The sequence below is a fragment of the Zingiber officinale genome, chromosome 1B (genome assembly GCF_018446385.1).
Source record: "Zingiber officinale cultivar Zhangliang chromosome 1B, Zo_v1.1, whole genome shotgun sequence".
NCBI lineage: Eukaryota > Viridiplantae > Streptophyta > Magnoliopsida > Zingiberales > Zingiberaceae > Zingiber > Zingiber officinale.
In genome coordinates this window covers 20,545,862-20,569,686 of record NC_055986.1, presented here as the reverse complement: position 1 = coordinate 20,569,686, position 23,825 = coordinate 20,545,862, and the positions used below count along the sequence as shown (strand labels likewise).

Here is a 23,825-nt window from a genome sequence, read left to right as displayed (position 1 = left end):
CAGATAGCTGATATATTTACCAAGACTCATTCCGCTTCACGCTTCCAGTTTTTGTCTGATAAACTCTCAATGTTTCTAACTATAGTATCATGAGTTTGAGAGGGATGTTAGATTATATAATTTTATTAGAATTATTTATTTATAACCTCGAGGGTAATTTAATTTTTTACCTTTTCAATTTAAGGTTTAGATTTTTCAATTTAAGGTTTAGATTTTTCTTGTAATTAATTTGTCCTTTTTATTTTTTAATTACTTTTAAAATTTATCAAATCAAGATGACTATTTTTCCTAGGACGCCAATTTCTACAAATCCCATATAAGTTCCTTTTGATAAAAAAAAAACTTAAAACATTCAAGTCAGACAAACAATAAAGAGTCAGCTCTACAAATATCTCTCGTATGATTAAAGCAGTCAGATGTCTTCCCTTTCACTAAAATTATGAAGAAGCAGGGCCTCTTGACAGTAATGAACAATGATTTCTTCCTATAGTCCAATAATCCAGACATTAATAGCGTCTCCAGCCCTGAATGAGATTTTAGCGCCTATATTTATGAATTGTCTATAATTTTCAGTCGAGAATATGAAAAACAAGAGTAATTAATCTAACAAGCATCTCCGATGATCTCCTCCCTTTGCCTTCCAATTCTACTCCCCCTGATCGCCTCCTGTCGAGCCTCATCCAGCATCTCCGGTTCCACCGGCTCCACCGGCTGTGCTGCCGCCGTCTGCGGTGACGTAAGAACAACTAGCTGAGCATCGACGTCCATCCCGGACTCCGACGCAACTCTCTGCACTGAGGTCGGAGACAAACTGGCCCACGCGAGTCCGGCCACGCGGTCAGGGAAGTTGAGGCCGCAGGGGGCCCCGGGGCCGTGGAGAAAGAACACGGCGGTGTCATGGGCGACGGCGGCGGCCTCGGGCGTGGAGTAGGAGCCCAGCCACAGGCGCTCGCGGGTGCCCGGCACGCGGATCTCCGACACCCACTTGCCCCAAGGCCTTCGGCGCGCCCCCTTGTACTTCCTCTCGCTGGTTGGTGGATTCATATCGTCTCTCTTCTTTCCGACCGGCCGGCAGCGCTGCGGTGGCGATGGACAACCGGAAGGGAAACTGAAGAGCTTCGAGTCAGACCCGTTTATTTATAAGCTGGCAACTCAGATTAGAAGTCAACCATTTTGAAGGTTGACCTTTGGGGAGAGAGTGGGAGTTTGACTGAAAAATGTTTCTAGTGTGTTGGGGGGAGGATGACGCGGAGTCAAAAGTTTCCTAGTCAAAGTCAAAACGGCAAGGCAGTGAGATGGCGGGATACGGAATCAGTTTTTGCGTTATTACTGGTCGGAGGATGATTTGGGCACGTGGAGTCTGAGATGGGACACAACCGTCTCGTTTAGGCCATCGACCGGAGCACCTTCTGTGACCGTGTTCAAATTGGATTTAGTATATTTGTATGTGGTATTAAACCAAAATACGAAAGCAGGAAGTAAATCATCATGCTTCCTGTTACGCCTAAATTTATCGTTATCGTTATCGAATTACTGTAGCTCTAGCTCCCAGCCAAAACTAGCTAGCTAGAAGATTCTAGTGCTCTGTGCAAAGGCCAAAGTCCTCGACCACGAGTATAACTAAATCCTTGTCAACCATAAGATAAATTAAACAAGCGTGCGCTCGGTGGACCAAAAGGAATCTCGAGTTTATGCGACTAAAAAGCTTTCAAAATAAAAAAAATGATAACTTCATCAACTCAAAATTTAAAGTTAATTAGGGATGAGTATTTATTTAAAATTAATTAAATTAATCCAACTGAACTTTTTTTTTTCAAACAAACTAAATTAATCAAATTTAAAAAAACAAACAAACTAAATCATTAAAATATAGATTAATTTAATTTTTAACCAAATTAATCCAATTTATTTAAAAATTTAGTATTTTTAATACAATTTAGATTTTTTTTAAAAAGAATAAATTCAATTTTGGTCTTCAAAAAAAGATTTAAAAATTTTTGACTTAAAAATTTGATTAATAATATATTCTATTTTTAACCAAATACTAAATTTAAAAACTAAAATAACAAATTAATAGTTTTTAAAAAAATTATGAATAAATCCAACTAAATTTTAAAATTTGATCGATTTATTTAATTTAATTTAATTTTTACTCACATAAAGGCCATGCCCAATAACAATTAGCATCTACATTCTCAAGAGGGGAAAAGAAGAATCAGTGCCGGAAAAAACTATGAATCTTCTCTCCCAAAAAAATGGAAAGCAATGATGACAAAAAAAACAAAAGACTGTAACTATGAGGGACCAGTTTTTTCTAGTCCTGCAACCTGAGCTAAATAATGCTGATACGACTCGGCCTTGATTTTTTAGTCTTGCTTAAAACGTTTCAAAAGAAAACTGCTGATGCCGCCAACCACCACTATCATGACTGGAGTCCCAATGAAGATGAAATCGAGCAGTTTATTTTTGCTCTGAATTCTTTGTTGTTTGGTCAAGTGCTCACTCACTAAGGTCGAGATGTTACTCAAACGTTGCATGATTTGGTGATGTCCTCGCGTGATGAGCAGGAGCTGCAAATAATGAAAGACATCAGCATTATCTTCTAGAACAAAATAGCAATTGTGATCCTTAATAGTACAATAAAAGATGAATTCCAATTATGGGAAGAACATGTTTACGACCATAGATGTTGAGGAATATGTGAAAACAACATGTTGAGTTGCAAAAAGACTTTTGAAAAACCTCCAATTAGAAACATTGTATTTCTGAAAAAAAAGAAGTTAATCAAAGGGCAGACATACCTCATCTGTCAGGGTTAAATCTTTGTTTAGTTTGGGCGAAGAAGATGAACTGGGCAGGAGGGTGTCATGGCCTTGGTTAGACACAGACATTGATGTCGGAAGAGTTTCACTTTCAAGAAGTAAACGTTGTGGACTTGCCACAAATTTCTGGGAACTAAACATTGAGTTGAGTTCTTCCATTTGTGAGCTAAGCACATAAATCCTTTCAGTTAGAGTTGATATCTGTTCTGAGAGTTGACCATTTTCCTACATAGGACAGACCCGAAATAAATACAAAAGTACCTTATTAATTTGTCCTATAGCCAGAATTTGCCAGCATGAACGCACACAAACGAACATCCCGTGAATCAAAATTGAACAGTAAACATTAAGAATTTTCATCAGCATACTGATTAGTTAAAGGTCACCTGGCTGATTGCAGATGATTCAAAGGCGTGTCTCTCAGAACTTCTGCCATTGATGGTAAGTGCAGTGAGCTTAGCCACGCTTTTGTCCTCATGCGTCGAGTAGGAGCGAGATATTACTCTGAACAAATGCAAATACAAGAACCTTAGGGAATTATTAAAGATCTATACTAGGTTGTTAGCTGATAATTGAACATACGTTGCCAATAAAATTATAGAACTAAAGATCAGCTAGTGACATCAAAAACCAAAGAACAGAGAGAGGAAAAAGAAAGCTCGGAAAAGGAAGTGATCGGCGCTGTTAAAACTCCTGGAAGAACATGGTTGTTGTAAGGTTGAAGGAGTTGGGGCGGCGAACAGAAGGGACCATGCATGGGCAGTGTTTTCATTAGTGAGGGAGGACAAGTTCAGGTCAGAATCACGCTGAGAAAAGGAAAGCAAAAGGAAAAATATATATATATAAATGAATAAAATGCTTACATGGGAATTAAATTTGGGTTGCCATAATAGGCCTTGAGACTAACTCACATGCACAGGTGACGAGTGACTAATTGTGTCTTTCCACATCCTTGCACATTATAATCAAAAGTATTCTCTAAATCTTCAAGCCACTCACAAGCCTCCAACAGACAAGTAGTAAGAGGCTTGCGTGGCCTGAAGATTTAGAGAATGCTTGTGTATATAATCTGCAAGGGTATGGAAACATATATACATTTAACTCCTGGCGATGTATCTTACATTCATTTTGTTTAACAGAGATTCAAATACCAACAAGTTGAATGAAAATATTTGAGAATCATGCATTAGCTTTTAATCAATAAGTTAAAGAGCATCAGGTAGGGAATTTGACTGCATTGAAAGTGGTCAAGTATTGCAGAGTTTTTGACAAGGTGTATAGCAAAAACTGTTTCTGGAGTATTTCTGATGCTGGGTAGATCAATCATTGAGCAGGATAAATAAAAGTTACTGTAGTCATGATTATATAGAGGTTAAGATTCCTGACCTGGTAGAATTCTTATTTCCCTTTAAATCCGTATTTCTAGATGCCTGTTCAGGAGCTTCTCTAGGACTAAAGACCATTTCATGATCATATGGACTTAGCTTTCGCTGCAAATCATCTGGCAATGCCTGCACATCAAATAAAGAATAGAATACCAATTATCCTATAGATGATGGCATAAAAATTTCAACTTTTATAAATAAATAATACCATTGATTCATTCACGAGCTTTTCCAGTTGAATCTGTTCAATGTAAGTATGAGGAATGTAAGAACCTTCCAAACCCAACTGCTCTGCTATGTACTTGACAGACTTTCGTTCTTTTCCTTCAACCTTTATCATAATTAGGACAATTCTCAATCATACAAGGTTCAAGTATAATTGTTGTTGCGCCAAAGAGAATAAAGAACAGTAGGTAGCACAGTTAACACCATTGTGTAGATATACACAGCCTTATGTCAATTTTACTGCTAAGCAAGGACTGTCCTCTCAAAGCTCACATTGATAAAAACACTGAAATGATCCTTAAATTTTGAGTCAAAGAATAACACAATTTGACACTTTTGAAAAGCGGCTTATGCACCTGCCTAGGCATCTTAGAGTAGGGATCACGACGCATGCATGATATGCAATCTCTTTACATTGTTCGAGGACTAGATGTGCGAGATGAGTCCCTATACCTTCTATGCATTGAAAAGGAGAAAAACTAGTCTGGATTAGATGATCAAGAACTAAGGAATTTTGTGATGATTTTTCTCTACTAGAGATAACATAAAACATTTATTTTGCAAGTGATAAACACTTTAGTTATCATATGCATGTTAGTAGTTACTAATAATATGACCTATGTACATTTATTTCATATATGTTAAAAATAGTATGTGAAATTATGTTTGGATAGATTGATAAATCCACTTGGTATTTGTGAGTCATTTTATCACTATAAATACTTTTAATATATTTTAATATTAATCTCATATCCACGCATACAATGTATGTTATCTAGTGAGACGGGCGCTCGGGGTAAGTGTTATCACTTTACTGCCACAAGTTATGTAATGAGACTAGCACTCACTGCCTAAAAACTTCTCCAAAACCTAAGATGAAGATGCCAAATTTGTTATTTCAATTTCTACCATGCCTATTAAAGTGACAAACAGACGATAACAATACCCTGCCTTAAAATATAATTGGAAAAAGAATCTAAAGACGGGATGTTACATTAGACTATTGGAGCAGAAAGAAGTTAAATTTGCAAAGAATCAGAAACCAAAGTGACTGAATAAAATTTGTTAACATGAATCTCTTCTTAACTAAAGCTGCCAATTAGTATATTTATCTAAAGATACATACGTACTTAACAAATGCATCTTCCAATAAATCCAAGGCAATGTATGATGTAATAGTGGAAATGATGATTTCATGAAATAAGAAATAGAGTTACCTGTATATAGCAATGATTCAATTGTTCTAACCAATCAAGCTTTACAACTACTTGATCATCAGAGAATACATGGCTGTTTCTTTTTAAAATAGCTGCAATGCTATAGCCTAGTGCCATTAACCCACCAAGAAGACGCACACCAACTTGAAAAGTAATTCTCGGTGAAATGATGAAGGGGTTGTCTGTGACCCATTCCTAAGCATTCACCCAGTTGAACAATAATTAAACTTTACAGATTTAATCAGAATGAATACATGTTTATAGGCAAGAAGATCCATGTTATAATAACAATTAGAGAGATAGGTAGACATTCTGTAGAGTGCTTATTGAATGGTAAAAGTGACCACTATTTATGGATCAATTCTTTCAGCTAAGTAGGTCATGATAGAACTACTCTACCAAACAATGCCTTCAATGGAATTACAAAACTCAAGAAAATAAAAATTGAAGAACCAAAATTTTCCATAAATGAGCAAAAACAATATAACCAAAGCCTAAAAATGCAACAATCTACAAAAGATCAAGAATCTGAAATTTTAACATGATGCACGAGGTTGAAAGTACACGCACAAGCATGGATTTGGCTACTATTAGTTACAAAAATAACTTAGTTATGATAAAATGTCACAAGTACCACTTGGAGCTTATCAGGATTGCAATTGTAGATACTCTTACATTTGAACAATAAATATACCAGTAAGAGTATCAAGATAGAAGCCTAGAGCATAATTGTCAAAGAAAGTTCAAAACAAACAAGTCTAAGATTCGGATTTAGTGTAAAACGATAAAGAGAAACTAGTAATACAGAATTATGTTTGCTGCAGATCATAAGCCTATTGACCTTGCAAAGATATTATAACATTGTTATTATACTAAAATTGTCAAACTAGAATCCACATGGAGAAAAGATAAAAGAGCAAACCTCAAACATAAGGTTGTACTTCCCATCCTTGTTTCTCATTCGTAAATAAGAGTGGCATGTTTCTGGATCTTCACCTGGTGGTAATAGATATATGTCATAAGTTTCCTCTCTAACTTCTTCGTGTTCTTCAGAGAGAACAGACTTAATTTGGTCCACTGAAACAGTCTTTGTTGACTACAATATTGGACAATACTTATTAGTACAAGTGAAAATGAGAAAAAAAAAAAAGAACAGTAAATTACCAAGCCAAATTTACAAGAAAAAAAAGGGAAAAACAAACACTAAACCTTTAAAGTATAGGTTGGATTCTGGAAGCCTGTGAACGGGTTGAACTTGTTCTTAATTTTTATATGCGCTGTTTGCAGGTCTGGCTCAATGAAAGCCTTGTACATTGGATAGACCTGCAAATATACTGCATGGGTTTAATTTCAACTTTTAAATACCTTTTTATTTGAGAAAAGGCATATGATTAAATACTTAGTGAAAGCAGAGAAAAGAAGCTATATTTGACAAAACCAAAAAAGAATAAATCTTATGAACTAGTTCATCATGCAAGTAAAAAAGTAAGTGCATCCAGCTGAAAAAGTATATAATTTTTTGAAAAAAAAAAAGAGTTTGAAGGTAAATGACCGTTTCTGTAATTTGATAAATTATTTCTTCAGGTCCTTGTCCAGCACGCTGTATGTCTCTCAAAACTCTTTTGACAAGGTCAAAATGTACACCGCCCGTCACGGAAACACGAAGGTCAAGTAAAGGGCGCAATTTGTCACTCAAAGCATAGATACCTTCCAGAATGACTATTCGAGAGCTCGGCACATCAACAGTCCTGCTAGGAAGACAAGCAAAATGATAGCTTATGTTTATCGTAATCAGACATCTAGCAGTTCTGTTGGGCTTAAAATCTAGCTCAATCTTGAAAATCAACCCCTTTGCCACAGAGAACTTCATAAAAAGATTACCTGTATCCTATGCGACTGCTAGCTTTAAAATCATATATCGGCACCTGAACAGATCTCCCTTCTTTTAGTCCTCCAATGTTTTCCAACAATGTGCTATAATCTGTTATTCGTGGATCTAAAAGCAAATTGCATATATTAGAAGTTTGCAATTACTAAAAAGCTTTAAAGCTGGGAAGTACAGATTGTAAGTTAACAAAAAGAACACAACTGCATTCAGTGAGGTGTGAAAGATGAAACCATTCATAAATATGAAATAAGGAAAAGAGATTGAGAAGTTAAATGTGAAAATGACAAAACAATGAACTCAGAGAATAAGTTACCATCAAAATTTTTATCAACAATACGACTTGGATCATTATAGTTGTCCATTGATATTACAGCTACATCTGGCAGGAAATCAAGAATTTTATCTGTAAATACTGTCTTCCCTGCCCCAGAAGGGCCAGCCACCCCAACCAAAATAATCCCATCGTTGCTTTGTGCCAACAACTGGCATGCACGTAGTACAACATAGAAGCCCTTTTCAAATGATAATGAACCTTGAATTGGAACAACTTCATAACGATTACAATCCTTCCGCTTCACCAATCGAACTCGATCTCTTAGAAGTCCGTGCCTAGGTTCTGATGAGTGATTCATAGAATCATACTGATCCATCAAGGAAATCAAAAAATTCCTGCAACAAAAACAGACTGAAGGATGAAAATGAGAAGTTATTGGAAGCGATAAGATGGTAACATTCTAAAATCTTAGTTCACAATAATACCTAATGGTAATCTAAATGCACGCAGAAAAACACTAAAAACAAAAAACGAGACAAAAATCTATGGATAAGAGAACATCAAAAACAAACAATTGGTTGCTTATAAATACGAATGCAGACGATGTGAGTCATAGCAATACAACTTGTGCTTCACCCTAATCACACAAATCATTGCAAGGGAGTGAGGTGCAAGATCAAGGAACTAAATCAAATTAACACTTTTAGTAAAACAAACAATTAAACAAAAACCTACCGAAAAATGCAAAACTAATTAACCTATATTTTCACAGGTCAAGAAGCGCGCTGAGTTAGTACTCATCAAATAATCCCGCATGAAGCAGCAACACATCTTCCATTGGCTAACCAAAAATGAAAAGGAAACCAAAATTCCTCGTTACCGAAGAAATCCGGAGGCTTCAAGAAGATGGATTAAACCCAGCAACAACGAAACAGACGTCGAGTACTCTTTTTAACAAAAGATGAGAAATGGCGTAAGTTTCTCAATGGGAGCAAGAAAACACCTACCCCTGCGGTCGAGATGAGCGGATAACGGAGCAGATGCTCTAAGTAAGGCGGTAGATGGGGATCAGGAGCGCAGCAAAAGTATCGTGGAACGGCGACGTCGGGCCGAGAGGGAGGAGATTGTTCGACAAGCGCTCGCGAGAGGAGCGGGGCTTGCAAATTGATTCCGCCGAGTACATCATGGCTTAAATAGCATAACTCGAACAAAAATAACTGCATATCGTACTCGGTTCGGGTTGCCCGAGTTATTCGTGGAATACACTAAATGGAGGATACAAGTGGGCCCCAGGTGGAGCCCATGGCAGTTTAACTTGGATTAAAAAAATTGACCGGATAATTTCTTATGTTTATACTTAAAAGATTCGGATCATTTGGATAATGAAAAATATATATTATATAGGAATAAAATAATAAAAAATAAAAATATGATAAAGTATAGATTGAATATTTAAATTTAATAAAATAATTATTATATCCTAAATTTTAAATTTTAGATAAGGAATACTCTTATAAAAAAATTTTGAATTTTTTATAGAACTGCTAAATTTTATAAAATTCAAATTAAACCCTATAATTTGCAAGTAAATTAATTTTACTAAAATTAAACCCTTTGAATCTTTTCTCTTGTGAAATTCGGAGGGAACAAAATATAATCCATCAACAGATAATTTTAAAATCAAAATTAATCATCTCAATAACAAAAAATAACATATGTACTTATTTTCATTCATAAAATTATTCTATATAAAAAATGACACATGTATCATTTTTAATTCATAAAATTATATAATATACTTAAATAAATAATGTATATATTTTTTTATTTATAAAATTATGTTGTATGTATTTATTTTCCTTTATTAAAATAAATAAATATAGCAGAGATTCTTTACCCTTTCTCTTCCTGAATAATTTTTTATTTCTTTCCCTTAGTCCGCGCTTTGGCAATCCAGTTTACAACGGACAGGAACAAACGACGTGGATCCCCTCGGGCCTCGACCTTTCTCTCTGGGTTTACAGAGCTCGCCCACTCCATCACTCTCGCCCGACTGACCATTTCCGTTGGTTCGCCTCCATGGGAGGGCACGATGAATTTTACGACTGGGAGATCCTCCTCTGCTCTGAGGCCGGAGAGGATTCAAAGTCTTTTCAAGCTTCTTCAGAAGACAACTTCGAGGACGGTGTCATCAAATTCGACTACTTCGTGTTGGATTCCGGTAAGTACGACCACAAAGAGGCTGATGGGAGCACCCACGCGGAGGAGGCGCAGGCCGATTCAGATATCCCTAGCTGGGTCGACCCTGAATCCGATTCTGGATTCGTCGGCCTGACCAAGGGAGGGATGAGTTTTTCGAGGATAAGGATGGATGGATTTAAACGATCTCCTTTTGGTAGCGAAAAGGGGAGCGTCGATGTCAACGAGGAGGGTGGGAAGGATCTGGGCGTTGAGGGGATTAGGGAGATTGAGGCGAGAAGAATGGTGAACAACGATTCCGGTGAACTTGTAAAGATCCGTGATTCGTCAACGGAATTGGACAGCCAAAATAATTGTTTGAATAAGGCTAGTGGGGGAGAGAGGAGAGAGACGGTTTGGTGGAAGTTCCCCTTTATGCTTTTAAAGTTCTGTGCTTTGAAGGCGAAACCAGTTTGGTTGATCTCTATAGCTGCGGCCATTTTGGGGTTTATGATGCTTGGAAAGAGGTTGTATAGTATGAAAGAGAAATCTAGAAGTGTTCCTTTCAGGATCATCTTGGACGAGAAGGTGAAACCTTTTTCTATTTATTTCCTTCTTTAGTGAATCACTTTTCAGTCTATGTTTATCCTCAGAGCATGTTTCTGTATTGTATTAATTGGTTTTGATTGTTTGATCGATTAGAAAGTTAGTCTTTCTCTGCTTAATATTCAAAATGAGACAATTGATAATCGACATAGTTTTACTAAAGAAGATGCAGTCTTGTATCCGAATATATGAAGTCAGGCTTGTGATTGATTATCTATTGCAGTGCTGTCCTTTCTGTGATAACTTGGAATGTTTATCTCATATGATCTTGTGTGAATTATTTGTTGAGTAAATCTTGAGAAATTGGTGACTGTCATGTAATTTTGTTAGACTAGCAACTGAGAAATTAATATCATGTTGGTTGTATCCCCAAGAAAACACCTGTTACATGTACATATAGACTCGCAACAAACATTCTAAATCTATAATACCAACGTGGGATAAACTCTCCAACACTACAACTCTATTGACTTAATACCTTCAACCCATGTTGAAGATGGACCTGTATGTTCAGCTTGCAAAAAAACTAGACTAGTTCTAACAAAATAATTGACATAACCATGATGAAATAGAAAAACATAATACCTGCACGTAGGCAAAATAAAGCTATGATGGAATGCACAAACTTCACTTGTAGGGGAAATCAAGCTATGAGGGAATACACAAACTTCAATTGTTTGACCTCAGTCTGGCCTACTCATCAAGAGAGGCTGAAGAGGGAGGTAGAGTGCTCTTCTCCTCGCCACCCATATGTGGGCAACATGCAGCAAACATAGAAATAGGAAAAGGGAAAAAACAAATTAACAACAGACTTAGGATCGACACAATGCATACAACAATCCACGGAGATATCAGTGGGGAATGAAAGTGGCAAGAAAGCTGAAAAGCAAGACTCGAATAAGTCATTGCTGGAGAGAAGCAAAAAAGAAGTTGATGTTGGGAAGATGAAGCAGGAAGTTGCTACAGGGAAGAAGTAGCAAGTAGTTGTTGTGTGGGAAGAAGTACATCAAAGGCTCCAGTTTATCGTGAATGAGCTGTGGGCATCATTGCAAGCTAGAAGAAGCGCAAAGAGGATTTGTTGCTTCTGCAACAAAAATTGCTTTCGACAGAAGAGGAGCGCTCATGGATTTGAAGGATGGTAGTTGGCAATAACAGGTTTCTCACAACGGGTTGTGCCATGGTGAAGGCTCGGGCGAGGTCACCAGTCACCTTTCCTGTGAGATGCCATATTAAGGAAAGCAGGAGTGCTCCACAAAGAAGGCTGGATGTCAGCAGTTATGCAAAGAAGACTCATTGAAGAATGGCTGTGAAGGGTGTTTGCATCATGAAGTGCTGTTTGTGCTTCAACTCCCTGTCCTACAGTGTCGGACTACCAGTCTATAATTTAGAGAAGAGAAGACGAGTTAGATTTGTTCAATTCCTGGGAACAAAGGGCAGTTGGTGGTGGCGTCCCCGAGGGTAAGAGGAACCTTCAATAGAGACATGCCAAGAGCAGAAGTCAAAGAGCATGATGGAAGGCAGTAGCCGAAGTTGGTGGCCTCCCCTTTGGGTTAATATTGTCTTTTAGAAGCAAACATTAGAAAATGGGGTCTCTCTGATATATTGTAGAAATTGAGAAATTAATATTGTATTAATTGTATTCCCAAAAGACACCTATGACGTGAATACATTGACTCATAACAAACATCCTAAACCTAAAACGTTAGTATGAGATTCAGCCGGATACGGTGCTCATCTTGTTGACCTAATACCTCTAACAGCTTGTTTTATATTCTGAAGTCCATCGATCTTATTTGGTTGCTCAAGATTGTATATAGTGGATTAATGTTGCTAGAAACTTTGTCATCTTTACTTATCTAGGGCTTCAAGAAGGTCACATATGCTGTAGCAAAATTCAAAATCTTATTATCCTTCTCAATTTTTTATTTGAATCCAATAATCTATATGTAACCTTTGTATTCCCTCTAGACGATACATGTATGAGACGAGATTTTCAATCATCGATAGGTAAATAATTTCATATAGGTTCTCTCAAAACAAATTTGACCATTCCATCCTCCTATTTGAGGGACAATTTTCTTGTTCACCTTATGCAGTTGTATTAGTAGAAGAATTTTTATCATCAGCAAGGTTTCAGTTTTAGGTAATCTATAGCTGCTTTACAACTTTTTTGTTAGACTTCTGTCTTTTTTCAATCTGTTTCTGCTTTACAACCTTTAGAGGGTCGTATTACATGAATGAAATATATAAGGAAGAGAAAGGAAAGGATTACAAAAATGAACATAAATAATGAATCTGTGTGTAATTTTGTACGACTTTCTCTTCTTTCCCTCATAAATTCCCTTAGTGGCCCAGATAATGGATACTTCTACGAGGTTATTTGCACGTCTTCTTTGGCTGCAGAAAGCATCCATGTAATGTGGTGATCTTTAATAATTCCTAACATTTTTCATTTTTCTTATTCATCTACAGAAGGCATCTCAGTTGAAGATCCATGCAGCTCGTCTGAATGAAGCTTTCTCTGTTGTGAGACGTGGCCCTATCATACGCACTTCGCTAGCTGCTGCTAGATTGGACCCATGGTCTGTGGTAAGCATTCAGTGAGATGAATCTGATCCATAGACAGGTGGTTAATTGGATCACTATATGACGATCCGGTTACATTGTTGTCAATATGCATACACTATACAATAAAGGTTGGAAAGTAGCTGTTGTTATGGAAACATAGGCATATTCTGTAAGTTATGCTGGCATGTTTCAACTAGGCATTATTGTGTATCGTTAGAGATGGTCTCCATTTTGAGATCACTCATCAAGTTAGCAACGGTGGTCCTGTGTATATCTGAAGTTGGAATGTTTCATCCAGATATTTCATAAATGTAAGCTAAATTACCTCCTGCACGGAAATGAGATAGTGTACCACCGTTGTGCATTTGCATTATTTATAGAGTATCAGTTTACCCCTGTGCATTTGGCACTTCTGTACACTGATAATCTATGATTCCAGTTCGAAAAATAATTTCAGTGCTTGAGCAATTCTAGCATTGAGCTACCAACAACTCTCTTCTTCTATTCAGTGGATTCATTATAAAATTAGTCGAATTCAGTTTTAGTATTATTATTTAATTTAGACCGTGGGAAAAAATGATGACGCGGCCTCATCTCGGCAGCGTGACGGGATCCATAACAAGACAAAAACACGCTGCTTCCCCGCATGATTACACGGTGGAGTTGATATAAAAATAAAAGTAAATAAAGAAGTTTATGTAGCACTGGTGGTGGCGAACGCCGAACGGTACTCCTCATGCAATTATTGGGCGATAACACCTGCACGTGGGCGGGTGGCCGGTGCCTGTCCTACTGTCAGTTACCTGCCACCAGGTTTGCTCCACGTGAACCATGAACTGACATAGCCATGCCGTAGCCGACATCTTTCATCATCATCTCCGGCCGTGTCTCACCGTGTCCATCGAGAGAGACGGACATCCATAATAAAAATCGATAGATCAGTTCCATCTTAAGTGAAATTTTCAATTTAATCGATTTAATTTCAGTCGTAAGTAAATAAAAATTTTAATTTGGATTTGGATAGGTACAAATTAAAATCAACAGTTAAAGTATGAGCAAATACATCGATGACTGTCCTTATTGTTTTATTGTGTTTATTATTTGGATAGATATATATAATAAAAAGTGCATTTATTATTTTCTTTTAAAGAGACCCTAACCTATTTTCAATTATTCCTATTCAAATTAATATCTTTCAATTAATCATTAAAAGATTCTTTAATTACTCAGTTAATTATTAGAGCACCCTCAAATTTGGATCCGAAAGAGTATATCATTGAGATGGTTCAGTTTGAACTTTATGAAAATCCAACCAAATTCAACAACTCCACTAATAGAATTATTAGGGGGGTAAATAGTTACTCGAATTTAATGATTAGCTCCATGTATATTAGATAACAATCAAATAATGAAGCTGGAGTTCCGCCTGGTACAGTGGTTAAGACATAGGATGTTACTATATAAGGTCTTAGAATCAAAATTTGACGGGTTTAAGCATGCGTCCTCTCATACCTTGCCATCTGCACTAATAGCTAGTAGTCACCCGTGATTTACTTCTTCCGTGTTGACCTAAGGACGGGTAGATGGAGACGCTAGGGGCGAATGAATCGCCTTTGCCATATGAAGTCCAGCCATGATTGTTTTCTCAGGACGATGAGGTGATTAAGACATTAGGTATTAGGTATTAGGTATTACTACATGAAGTCATATCTTTCCCATGTTTTGACCATCTATACTAATGGTTAGTAGTCACACATGATTTATCTCCTCCGTGTTTACCAAGAAACATATTGACAGGGGTACTAAGAACGAGCGAATCATTTTTTTATCGCATGAAAATCCAGCCATAATTGAGATAATGAATTAAGAAAACCTGTCCCACATGGAGTCAGCCATAATTAAGATAATGAGTTAAGAGAATCTGTACCCATGAGGACCTCATGAAGAAGCATAAGTATTTCTTCAACTCACCAGCATTCCTTGAATTATCTAACCGCTAGGATTAGAAAAGTTTATTATAGCAAAAACAAAAAAGAAAAAAAGAAAAAAAGAAAATCATTAATTGATTAATTGGGAAGGTGATAGTCACAAAAAGCCACGCCACTGCTTTTTCAAAATGAATGTCCAAATCACTTGACCAGTAGTTTAGTGCTGCAATGTGGTTGGTAGAAGCAGGAAAAAAAGGAACGATGCCTTTTTGTTCAATTCTCATATTATATTATTCTTGATAGCTTTCCAGTTTATTCTTTTATATATTTTGGTGTGTCAGGTTAACCTACAACAGAACTCCCTAATAACGAACTGAATTTTATTCCATTAAAACAAAAAGGCTTTTTCTGATTATTTCTTGAGCAAATTATCAGAATACAAGCCAAAAATGTAGCCTCGTCTCAAATTTTTAATGCAAGGTTTTTAAAAGGTTTATAAAATAAAAAAGCTCAACAAAAAACATGAATGATGATGGAGGTTAAGTTTGGGATTTTTAATTCACGAAGAGCAGATTTGGTGTCCCTGTTATGACAACTAACAGTGCTTGGTTTTTAATTCAGTTTTTATTTCTGTTATCAGGAGATGATCCAGATGAAGTTTAAGCTAGACTCAAGTATTGGGCCCAAGCAGTAGCGTGCACTATCAGATTATGCAACTGAGGAAGATTCCATCTTTTTTCTGCTTTTTCTGGTTATCTGAAGCACTCACCATCGAATTGGAAGTCCTGTAAACTTGCCGGAGAGAGAGAGAGAGCTGTCAAAATCACAAAAGAAAATGGCACAGAAGGCACAAAGACTGAGACGGGGAGCAGAACTGGTAACTGAGATGATTGTAAGGTTTGATCCCCAGACCAACAACATATTTGACTGCATGCAGTTTCCATGAAAAGAACAAATTTGTGTATGATATTAGTGCATTAGATGAGAATAAAAAATCTCCTCGTTCCCATTTTTTAAGAGAGAGCACAGTAGAAGAGTATTCAATAAGTCATGACCGGATCCACTCAAATTTGTATTAGACACATTAATTAAAAGATTAGACTTTTTCTTTATTAATCTTTCAAATAACCCAGCATCACTTTTATAAATTGTATACCGCATAGACAAATAATAATATCAAAAGTTTATTTTTGTAACCTCTTTTCTCTCGTTTAATTATATTAACATAGTATCAGAATCATATCCTTTACCCTAAGCTCATAGTGTTAAGTCATACCTCTCTCTTTTTCTCTTCCCTCAACTCCTTGAGGCTGAGAATTAAACAACAATCTTCCTTTCTTTCACGAATTCATGAAAGAAAGGATGAACTCTTCTTCCACTGCCACCGCCCAACAAGAGGATCTCCTCCTCTTCTTCGTGCACCGTCGGCGATCTGCAATCACCAGCCCACCTTTGGACTTCCTAGTTGTTGTCCTTCCTTGCGTTGGCCAACATAGTAAGATTGTAGCTCCGCCAATCCTTATTGTGCTCCAAGCCTAGCATCACCGACCCTTGCTGTAGGCGCGTTGTACTTCCTCCATCAAGGCCGCACTAAATCTGTCGCCGCCTATTCTCTCCCTCTCCACATCTCCCACTCTGACGCTGCCCTTTTCACCAGCGTAGCTCTTTGAGTTCCTCCACGCTACCTATTTTACCAGATAAGTATCGACTCCCAGATACTTATTTTATCAGATAAGTATCTCTTCTTTTCTATTTCCTTATCATCTTTTTATGCTCTTTTTTATTCTTTCTTTCTTTCTTCACTCACACATAAAGAAAGAAATCAGCTACCAGGATCCAGAATTTTCCAAAATCTAGATTTTCTAACAAAAAAATAAAAAATAAAAAATAAATCCAGATTTTCTTCCTTTTTATGCTCTTGTCCTTTATCAAGATCTTGATTTTAAAAATGGTTTCTTTGCTTGACATTGCTCTTTCCTTGCTCTTTGTTCCTAACAACTCTTTTATTCTATATATATAATATCAGAACTTTTATCACTATCATTCACCATAGAAAAAAATTTTATGATATAACTCTCTTCCTTACCCTTGAACGTCATATCTTATTTACCTATCAAATTTAATAATGATAATTACATGATCTACTTTGTGTTCATGATCTACTTGGAGTTGTTGATGGTACTACTCTTAAACCACAAGAAAATGATTCAAACTATGCTATATGGAACAAGAAGGATCAACTAATTATGACATGGTTGATTTCAACGATTAGTGAGCCTATACTTCCTACAATTGTTGGACTTGTTAGCTCACGCCAAATATGAGAAGCTCTTGCTTAAACTTTGCTTCACGTTCTCAAGCACAAGTTCTTCAACTTCGCATGCAATTACAATTGGTTCAATGAGGAGACAAGTCTATCAATGAATATATATAATCAATCAAGATTATTGCTAATAATTTAGCTGCAATTGACCATCCAATTTTAGATTGAGATTTACTAATACATATTCTTGCAGGTCTGGGACCTCAATATGACAACTTTATTCCTAGTGTGACTACTGTAATAAATCAAGTGTCACTCGATACTCTTTATGGCTTACTCTCTTCGCATGAGATACTTCTACAATTATAATCTCAAAAGGTCTCAGATTCTCTTGCTCTTTTAGCACATATGACTTACAAAAGTAATAGTACCCATCAGCAACCAAATCAAGGAAATCAAAATAGAAGAAATAGAGGACGAGGACAAGGTTGAGGACAAGGACAAGGTCGAGGATGAGGACGTTGTTAAATCTGTCTCAAGAATGGTCACTTTGCTCATCAATGTTATAAGAGTTTTGATTCAAATTTTCCGGGAGGTTTTGCATCCTCAACTCAAGCATCAACCTCAACTCCATCATCTCAACCAAGAACATTCTCTTGCAAGCAATTCTTATATACTTATGGTAAATTCTTCAATCTTAGGATGACATCTAAATTCTAGAGCAACTCATCATGTTATATCAGATTATGACATTCTTACAAAAGCTTCCTCCTATCATAGTCCTGACATGGTACAAGTAGACAACGGTTCAAGTTTACAAATTGCTCACCTTGGAAACATATTTTTTCATTCTTTTGGTCGACTCTTTTTCATGCGTAATACATTTCATGTTCCTTCCATCACTAAAAATTTACTCTCAGTTCGTCAATTTAATTTTAATAATAATGTATTTTTTGAATTTCACCCTCATAATTGTCTTGTGAAAGATCCCACAACTAGCACCACCCTGTTTAGAGGAGAAATTAGAGATGGTCTTTATTACCTTCAACCTACATCTGCCAAAACTCTAATTGGAGAACACACAAATAAAACCTCTTGGCATGCATGACTTGGTCATCCATCTCTACATCTCATTCAAGGAATCATTAATCAGTTTGACTTATCGACTTCTTTGTTATTCTCATCTCATTCTTATGAAGCATGTTTGAAAGTAAAAAGTCACAAATTACCCTTTGTTTCATCTTTTCATACGTCTAATTTTCCTTTAGAAATAATTCACTTTGATGTTTGGAGCCCTACTCCTATTTTGTCAAATCAAAGTTTTCTTTATTATATGATTTTTATTGATGACTTTAGCAAGTTTACTTAGGTATTTCTCATGAAATAAAAATTTGATCTTTTTTATATCTTTTGTCAATTTCAAAGACACGTAGAACGTTAATTTGACCATAAAATACTCTCTCTCCACTCTGATTGGGGTGGAGAATATAAAGTGCTTCATTGTCATCTAGACTCTTCGAGTATCCTTCATCGAGTCTCATGTCCTCACACTCCCGAACAAAATGGTTTCGTTGAGAGAAACATCGTCATATAATCGAAACTGTCTTAGCTCTTCTTAATCATGAATCAGTTCCACTTAAATTTTGGGATGACGCAGTTCAAATTGTAGTTTATCTTATTAATCGTCTACCTGCTTCCTTACTTCAACATAAATATCCCATGGAAAACTCCATAATCAGCCTCCTAACTGCACCTTCTTATGCATCTTCGGTTGTGCATGTTATCCATGGCTACAACCCTACTCTAAACATAAACTAAATCATCGTTATCAACAATGTGTTTTCCTTAGTAATAGTAATTTGCACCATGAGTACCGTTGTCTATATATAATGACAAGGCACATATATATATCTCAACATGTTATTTTTGATGAATCTCTATTCCTTTTGCAACCACAACAACAACTCTATCTTCAAATGGTGGTACGTTCTTGATACCACATAATATCTCATCTGAAGTACCACAGGTTGCTCATCCAATTAGACACACTGGAGATACAAGAGAAGATGATATCCTAGGTTCTGCTTCAGATCTCTCTGTAAACTCTCCTAGATTATCAGAATCACCCCAAGTGGTTACTCCATTAAGAGTAAGACATACTGATAATATCAAAAGGAACAATACTATGAAACCTATTCTGTGTCCAATCTCAGAAATCTCACCAATTATAGATAATTTGCTCTTTAACTCTGGATCATCAAATTATACAAGTCTGTCATTAGAATCACCATGTCAGCAAACTTTCTTGTCATCATCAACAAGTGATTCAAATAATGATCCTCCTGTTGGGACCGATGTGCCCACTAGAAGGGGGGTGAATAGCGTTTCATCGCACTTGCATCGGTTTGCTTCTAGTGATGATGTGCAGCGGAAAATACAAGAAACAACACACTACAACGCTAACACGTAGATTTACTTCGTATCCACCTCAAGAAGAGGTGACTAGTCCAAGGATCCACACATTCACACACCCTCCACTATGAAAACCCTCTTTTACGGTAACTACCGAAGGCGGAGAAGCCTTACAAGCTCACAATACAACAATAAGCAAGAAGGAAGCCAAATACAAATAACTCTTACAAGATTTTACACAATAAAATCCTAGCTTCTTCTTCTTCTTGTCTAACTCGCCTCTTGATTTAGACGTGCCTCCAAGAATCTTCAAGACTGGCGGGGAGAGCTGTGGAAATCACCCTTGCAAGCTCGTGTAGAAAGGAATGAAGTTCTACTGAAGAAATTGCACGCCAATGCCTTTATCTGCGCCAACGGTCGAATCCCAATAGATTGGATTGCTCCCAATCGATTGGGGAGGCTTCGGATCGATCGGCCAATCGATCCAGAGCACCTCTGTGTTATCTGGAAATCCCCTGAATCGATTGCCCAATCGATTCACTGTGTTTCGTTCGATTTCCAGAGATATCACACTAAAATCCAAACTCCCAATCGATCAGTCGATCGATTGGAGGCTCCCAATCGATCGACCGATCGATTGGGAGGCTTTCTGTGCAATCGACAAAGGCTCCCAATCAATCCATGGATCGATTGGGAGAACCCTTTGTCGCGGGTGCTCTCCCAATCGATCAACCGATCGATTGGGCATGAGCCAATCGATCGGTTGATTGATCCAGCTCCTGTGGACTTGCCCAATCAAGTCCAAAGCCTCCTAAAATCAACATTCAGTCAATCCATGACCTGTTGGTACATCATGCCTAGCATCCGACCATAGCCGACCTGTTGGAGTGTATACTAAAAGCCTAGCTTTTGGTATAAACATTTATCTAGAAATAAGAATCACATTGGTCAAATGTCTACATTTATGATAAATGTAGTTGTTCAATTAATTTATATTGTAGATGACATGGTGTGTGGTGTCACACACAGAAGATCATGTTATCAGTACCTTATAAATTATAAACAGTAGCTCACGACCATGATGGAAAGGAACAAACCATTGGAAGGTCGTAGTGTAATTAGGTATTAGTTTATCTTGACTATATAATTACACTAGTACACTCAGAGTGTATTGAGTAGGACCATTTGAGGTCGTTTCTTTTATACTGACTTTATAAAGAAACAAAGACCTCGGTTATTATGGAAGTGTGTGCTCTTAATCCTAATGTAATAACAAGCACATATATTTGATATTTATTTCTTTAATTTATCAATGGGTGAGATTTAGTTCGTTGAATCAATAAACCCGATAAGTTGGGAAATGGTATCACTTATAGTGTGTGTTGTTGATTATAGAAGGAAACTGTGTCCTAGAGATACTAGGTTGATAATGTCCTCAAGAGGAGCTCATAAAGATTGTCATGTTAAACCCTGCAGGTGGACTTAGTCCGACATGATAATAAGGTTGAGTGGTACTACTCTTGGACTTAGATATTAATTAAATGAGTTGTCAGTAACTCACTTAATTAGTGGACATTTGATATCTTAAACACAGGGAGACTAACACACTCATAATAAGAAGGAGCCCAAAAATGTAATTTGGGATTGGTGCGGTAGTTCAATGATAGTTCTCTAGTGGAATGAATTATCATTGATAAAATTAAGTTGTGTGTTCGGGGCGAACACGGGATGCTTAATTTTATCGGGAGACCAAAACCAATTCCTCCTCTCGGTCCCTATCGTAGCCTCTTATTTATAGAGTTCTATACCCACCTATACCCACCTTCTATACCCACCCAATAGGGGCCGGCCAAGCTAGCTTGGGATCAAGCTAGGGCCGGCCTAGGTATGAGATTGGGTGGCCGGCCCTAGCTTGAACCCAAGCTAGTAGGGCCGACCAAAATAAATTAAAAAAGAAATTTAATTTTAATTTTTATTATTATGTGGAAGATATATTTTAAAGAGAATTAAAATTAAAATATCTCTCTTGTAAAAGATCTACAAAAGATTAAAGAAAGAGATTAGATCTCTTTCCTTATTTGTAGATTGGAGAGATGTTTTATTTTTTCTTTAAAAATTATTCACATGTTGATAAAATTAAAATTATAGAAATTTCCTTTTATCAACCATGAAGAGATTTTAAAGAGAAATTTTATTTTTTAAAATTTCCGGAAACAAATTAGGAAGTTTTAATTGTTGATTAAACTTGTCCTCTTTTGTTTTCCAATGATGTGGCCGGCCACTTGAAATTAATTGGGAAATTTTATTTTATTTCTCTCAATTAAATCATGTCAAGGAAATTAAGGAAAATTTATTGTAATTAAATTTCCTAATTTGCCTAGGCCAAGGAATATAAAAGAAGGGGTGAGGGTGCCTTCACAAGACACAACATCTATTATTCCTCTCCCTCTTTTGTTCCTTGGTGTGGCCGGCCAACCTCTCCCTCTCTTCCTCTTGTGGTGGCCGAACCCTACCCTTCTATTGGAGCTCTTGTGGTGGCCGGATACTACTCGGAGAAGAAGAAGAAGAAGGAGAGAAAGCTAGCATCTCTTGGAGCTTGGTTAGTATTTTGTTTTTCTTCCTTGGTGAAGCTTCCTCTTTGTTGGCCGAACCTAGCTAGGAGGAGAAGAAGGTGATTGGTGGTTTCTCGTCTCGGAAGATCGTTGCCCACACAACGTCCGAGGTTAGAAGAGGAATATGGTAGAAGATCAAGAGGTTTTTCTACAAGGTATAACTAGTAAATTTTATTTCCGCATCATGCTAGTTATTTATGGAAATAATACCAAATACAAGAGGCTTACGTTCTAGAATTTCGAATATGTTTTTTCGAAGTTGTGTTCTTTTGTTTCTTTCTTTTCCTTGTGATTTGATTGTTCCCTTTGGTTAACCTAAAGTTATTTTAGGAAATTAAATATTAGCTTTCTATTAAAGGTTTTGTCTAGTCGGTGGTGGTTGCTCCCATATCCAAGAAGGCCATGTGCCTCGCCACGTCGATATCTGGGAACCTTTATGGAAATTAATATTTAATGGAATTAATAACTTAAGGAGACTTGGGTCGAACGTGTTAAGTTCATAGGAGATCCAAGTCAAAACCTAAAAGAACAAATAGATTAAGTTTTGGATCAAACGTGTTAAGTTCAAGCGATCCAAAATTTAATTTAAAAGAACACATGGTAGCTAGGAAAGGTTCGACCTTTGTACAAAATTTTGCAGTGGAACCTATAGGTTTTCCGAGTAGCAACCAACAATTTGTATCGAGCTAGGGTTTTGCCTCTATGTATTTGGTATTAATTTAATTATGCACATGTCATACATAATTAGGTGTTAATAGTAGGATGTGCTAACTTTGTGGATGCAGGATCCAACTATTATGGCTTATAGTTATTATGTGTGATTGGACCCTTGGACATGTCAAGGGCATTTTATTGTGTGTGCATGATTGTATTATAAAATACAGCAGAGTGTATTTAGTTTTATTAGGATTTTATTTTGATCTAGATACATGTACATTCCTTTTATGGAATATAGGATCAAAATGTAAAATTCTATTTATGTCATGGATCTAATCTTGCAAAGCGTGGAACCTTCTAAGGACCAGAGGCGCAGTGGAACTAGTAGCAAGATGCGACAACTAGACCCGATGGCGGTGGCCAAATATGGCAGAGCTTGGGATGACAACACACGGAGGACAACTAGAGATAAAAGCCATAATAGTTAAAAATTAGATTTTCTATTTATTGCTTTTATATTGTGCCTGTGTGCATGTTAGTATACATGACTAGTAGGCTAGCATAGTTAAAATTCCTCGTTTATAAATAACTAAGTGAGAGAGGGATTTTAAATAAATCCCATGGTCTCCATTCTTGGTTTGTAAGTGATGCAAACAAACTTGCGCGTTGGCTCGAGTGCCTTCCTCCATAACGGATGAGCTTGTTTGTGGATCACTAGAACAGATTTCCATTTTTGGATGACTATAGGAAGTTAATTAAGAGCGTGTGATCTTCCCCAACGGAAGGGGCA

At 36.8% G+C, this 23,825-nt stretch overlaps 3 protein-coding genes across 3 annotated transcripts; 1 reads left to right on the top strand and 2 right to left on the bottom strand.

Annotated features, from left to right (window-relative positions):
- Positions 1–400: 400 nt before the first annotated feature.
- LOC122045081 (ethylene-responsive transcription factor ERF019-like) lies at positions 401–1,117 on the bottom strand. The gene has a single exon (XM_042605180.1). The coding sequence runs from the start codon at positions 1,042–1,044 to the stop codon at positions 604–606; it is 441 nt and encodes a 146-aa protein (XP_042461114.1). The 5' UTR covers positions 1,045–1,117; the 3' UTR covers positions 401–603.
- Positions 1,118–2,353: 1,236 nt separating this feature from the next.
- On the bottom strand, positions 2,354–8,174 carry LOC122031871 (inorganic pyrophosphatase TTM2-like). Its single transcript, XM_042591105.1, has 11 exons — positions 7,851–8,174; positions 7,531–7,645; positions 7,202–7,397; positions 6,859–6,972; positions 6,572–6,745; positions 5,650–5,844; positions 4,416–4,538; positions 4,209–4,333; positions 3,209–3,326; positions 2,802–3,047; positions 2,354–2,570 (listed from the first exon to the last, which is right to left on the bottom strand). Exons 1-11 carry the CDS (start codon positions 8,167–8,169, stop codon positions 2,367–2,369), a joined length of 1,929 nt encoding a protein of 642 aa, XP_042447039.1. The 5' UTR covers positions 8,170–8,174; the 3' UTR covers positions 2,354–2,366.
- A 1,570-nt stretch (positions 8,175–9,744) lies between these two features.
- LOC122052243 lies at positions 9,745–13,502 on the top strand. The gene is made up of 2 exons (XM_042613686.1): positions 9,745–10,577; positions 13,068–13,502. The coding sequence occupies exons 1-2, from the start codon at positions 9,891–9,893 to the stop codon at positions 13,197–13,199; spliced, it is 819 nt and encodes a 272-aa protein (XP_042469620.1). The 5' UTR covers positions 9,745–9,890; the 3' UTR covers positions 13,200–13,502.
- The last annotated feature ends 10,323 nt before the right edge of the window (positions 13,503–23,825 follow it).

Excerpts from the sequence above, each read along its gene's own strand:
- LOC122052243 (XM_042613686.1), top strand. The coding sequence starts at position 9,891 with ATGGGAGGGCACGATGAATTTTACGACTGGGAGATCCTCCTCTGCTCT. Across the intron at positions 10,578-13,067 it reads GGATCATCTTGGACGAGAAG|AAGGCATCTCAGTTGAAGAT; the intron begins GTGAAACCTTTT and ends ATTCATCTACAG.
- LOC122031871 (XM_042591105.1), bottom strand. The coding sequence starts at position 8,169 with ATGAATCACTCATCAGAACCTAGGCACGGACTTCTAAGAGATCGAGTT. Across the intron at positions 7,646-7,850 it reads TGTTGATAAAAATTTTGATG|ATCCACGAATAACAGATTAT; the intron begins GTAACTTATTCT and ends ATTTGCTTTTAG. Across the intron at positions 4,334-4,415 it reads AGCTCGTGAATGAATCAATG|GCATTGCCAGATGATTTGCA; the intron begins GTATTATTTATT and ends TTTGATGTGCAG.
- LOC122045081 (XM_042605180.1), bottom strand. The coding sequence starts at position 1,044 with ATGAATCCACCAACCAGCGAGAGGAAGTACAAGGGGGCGCGCCGAAGG.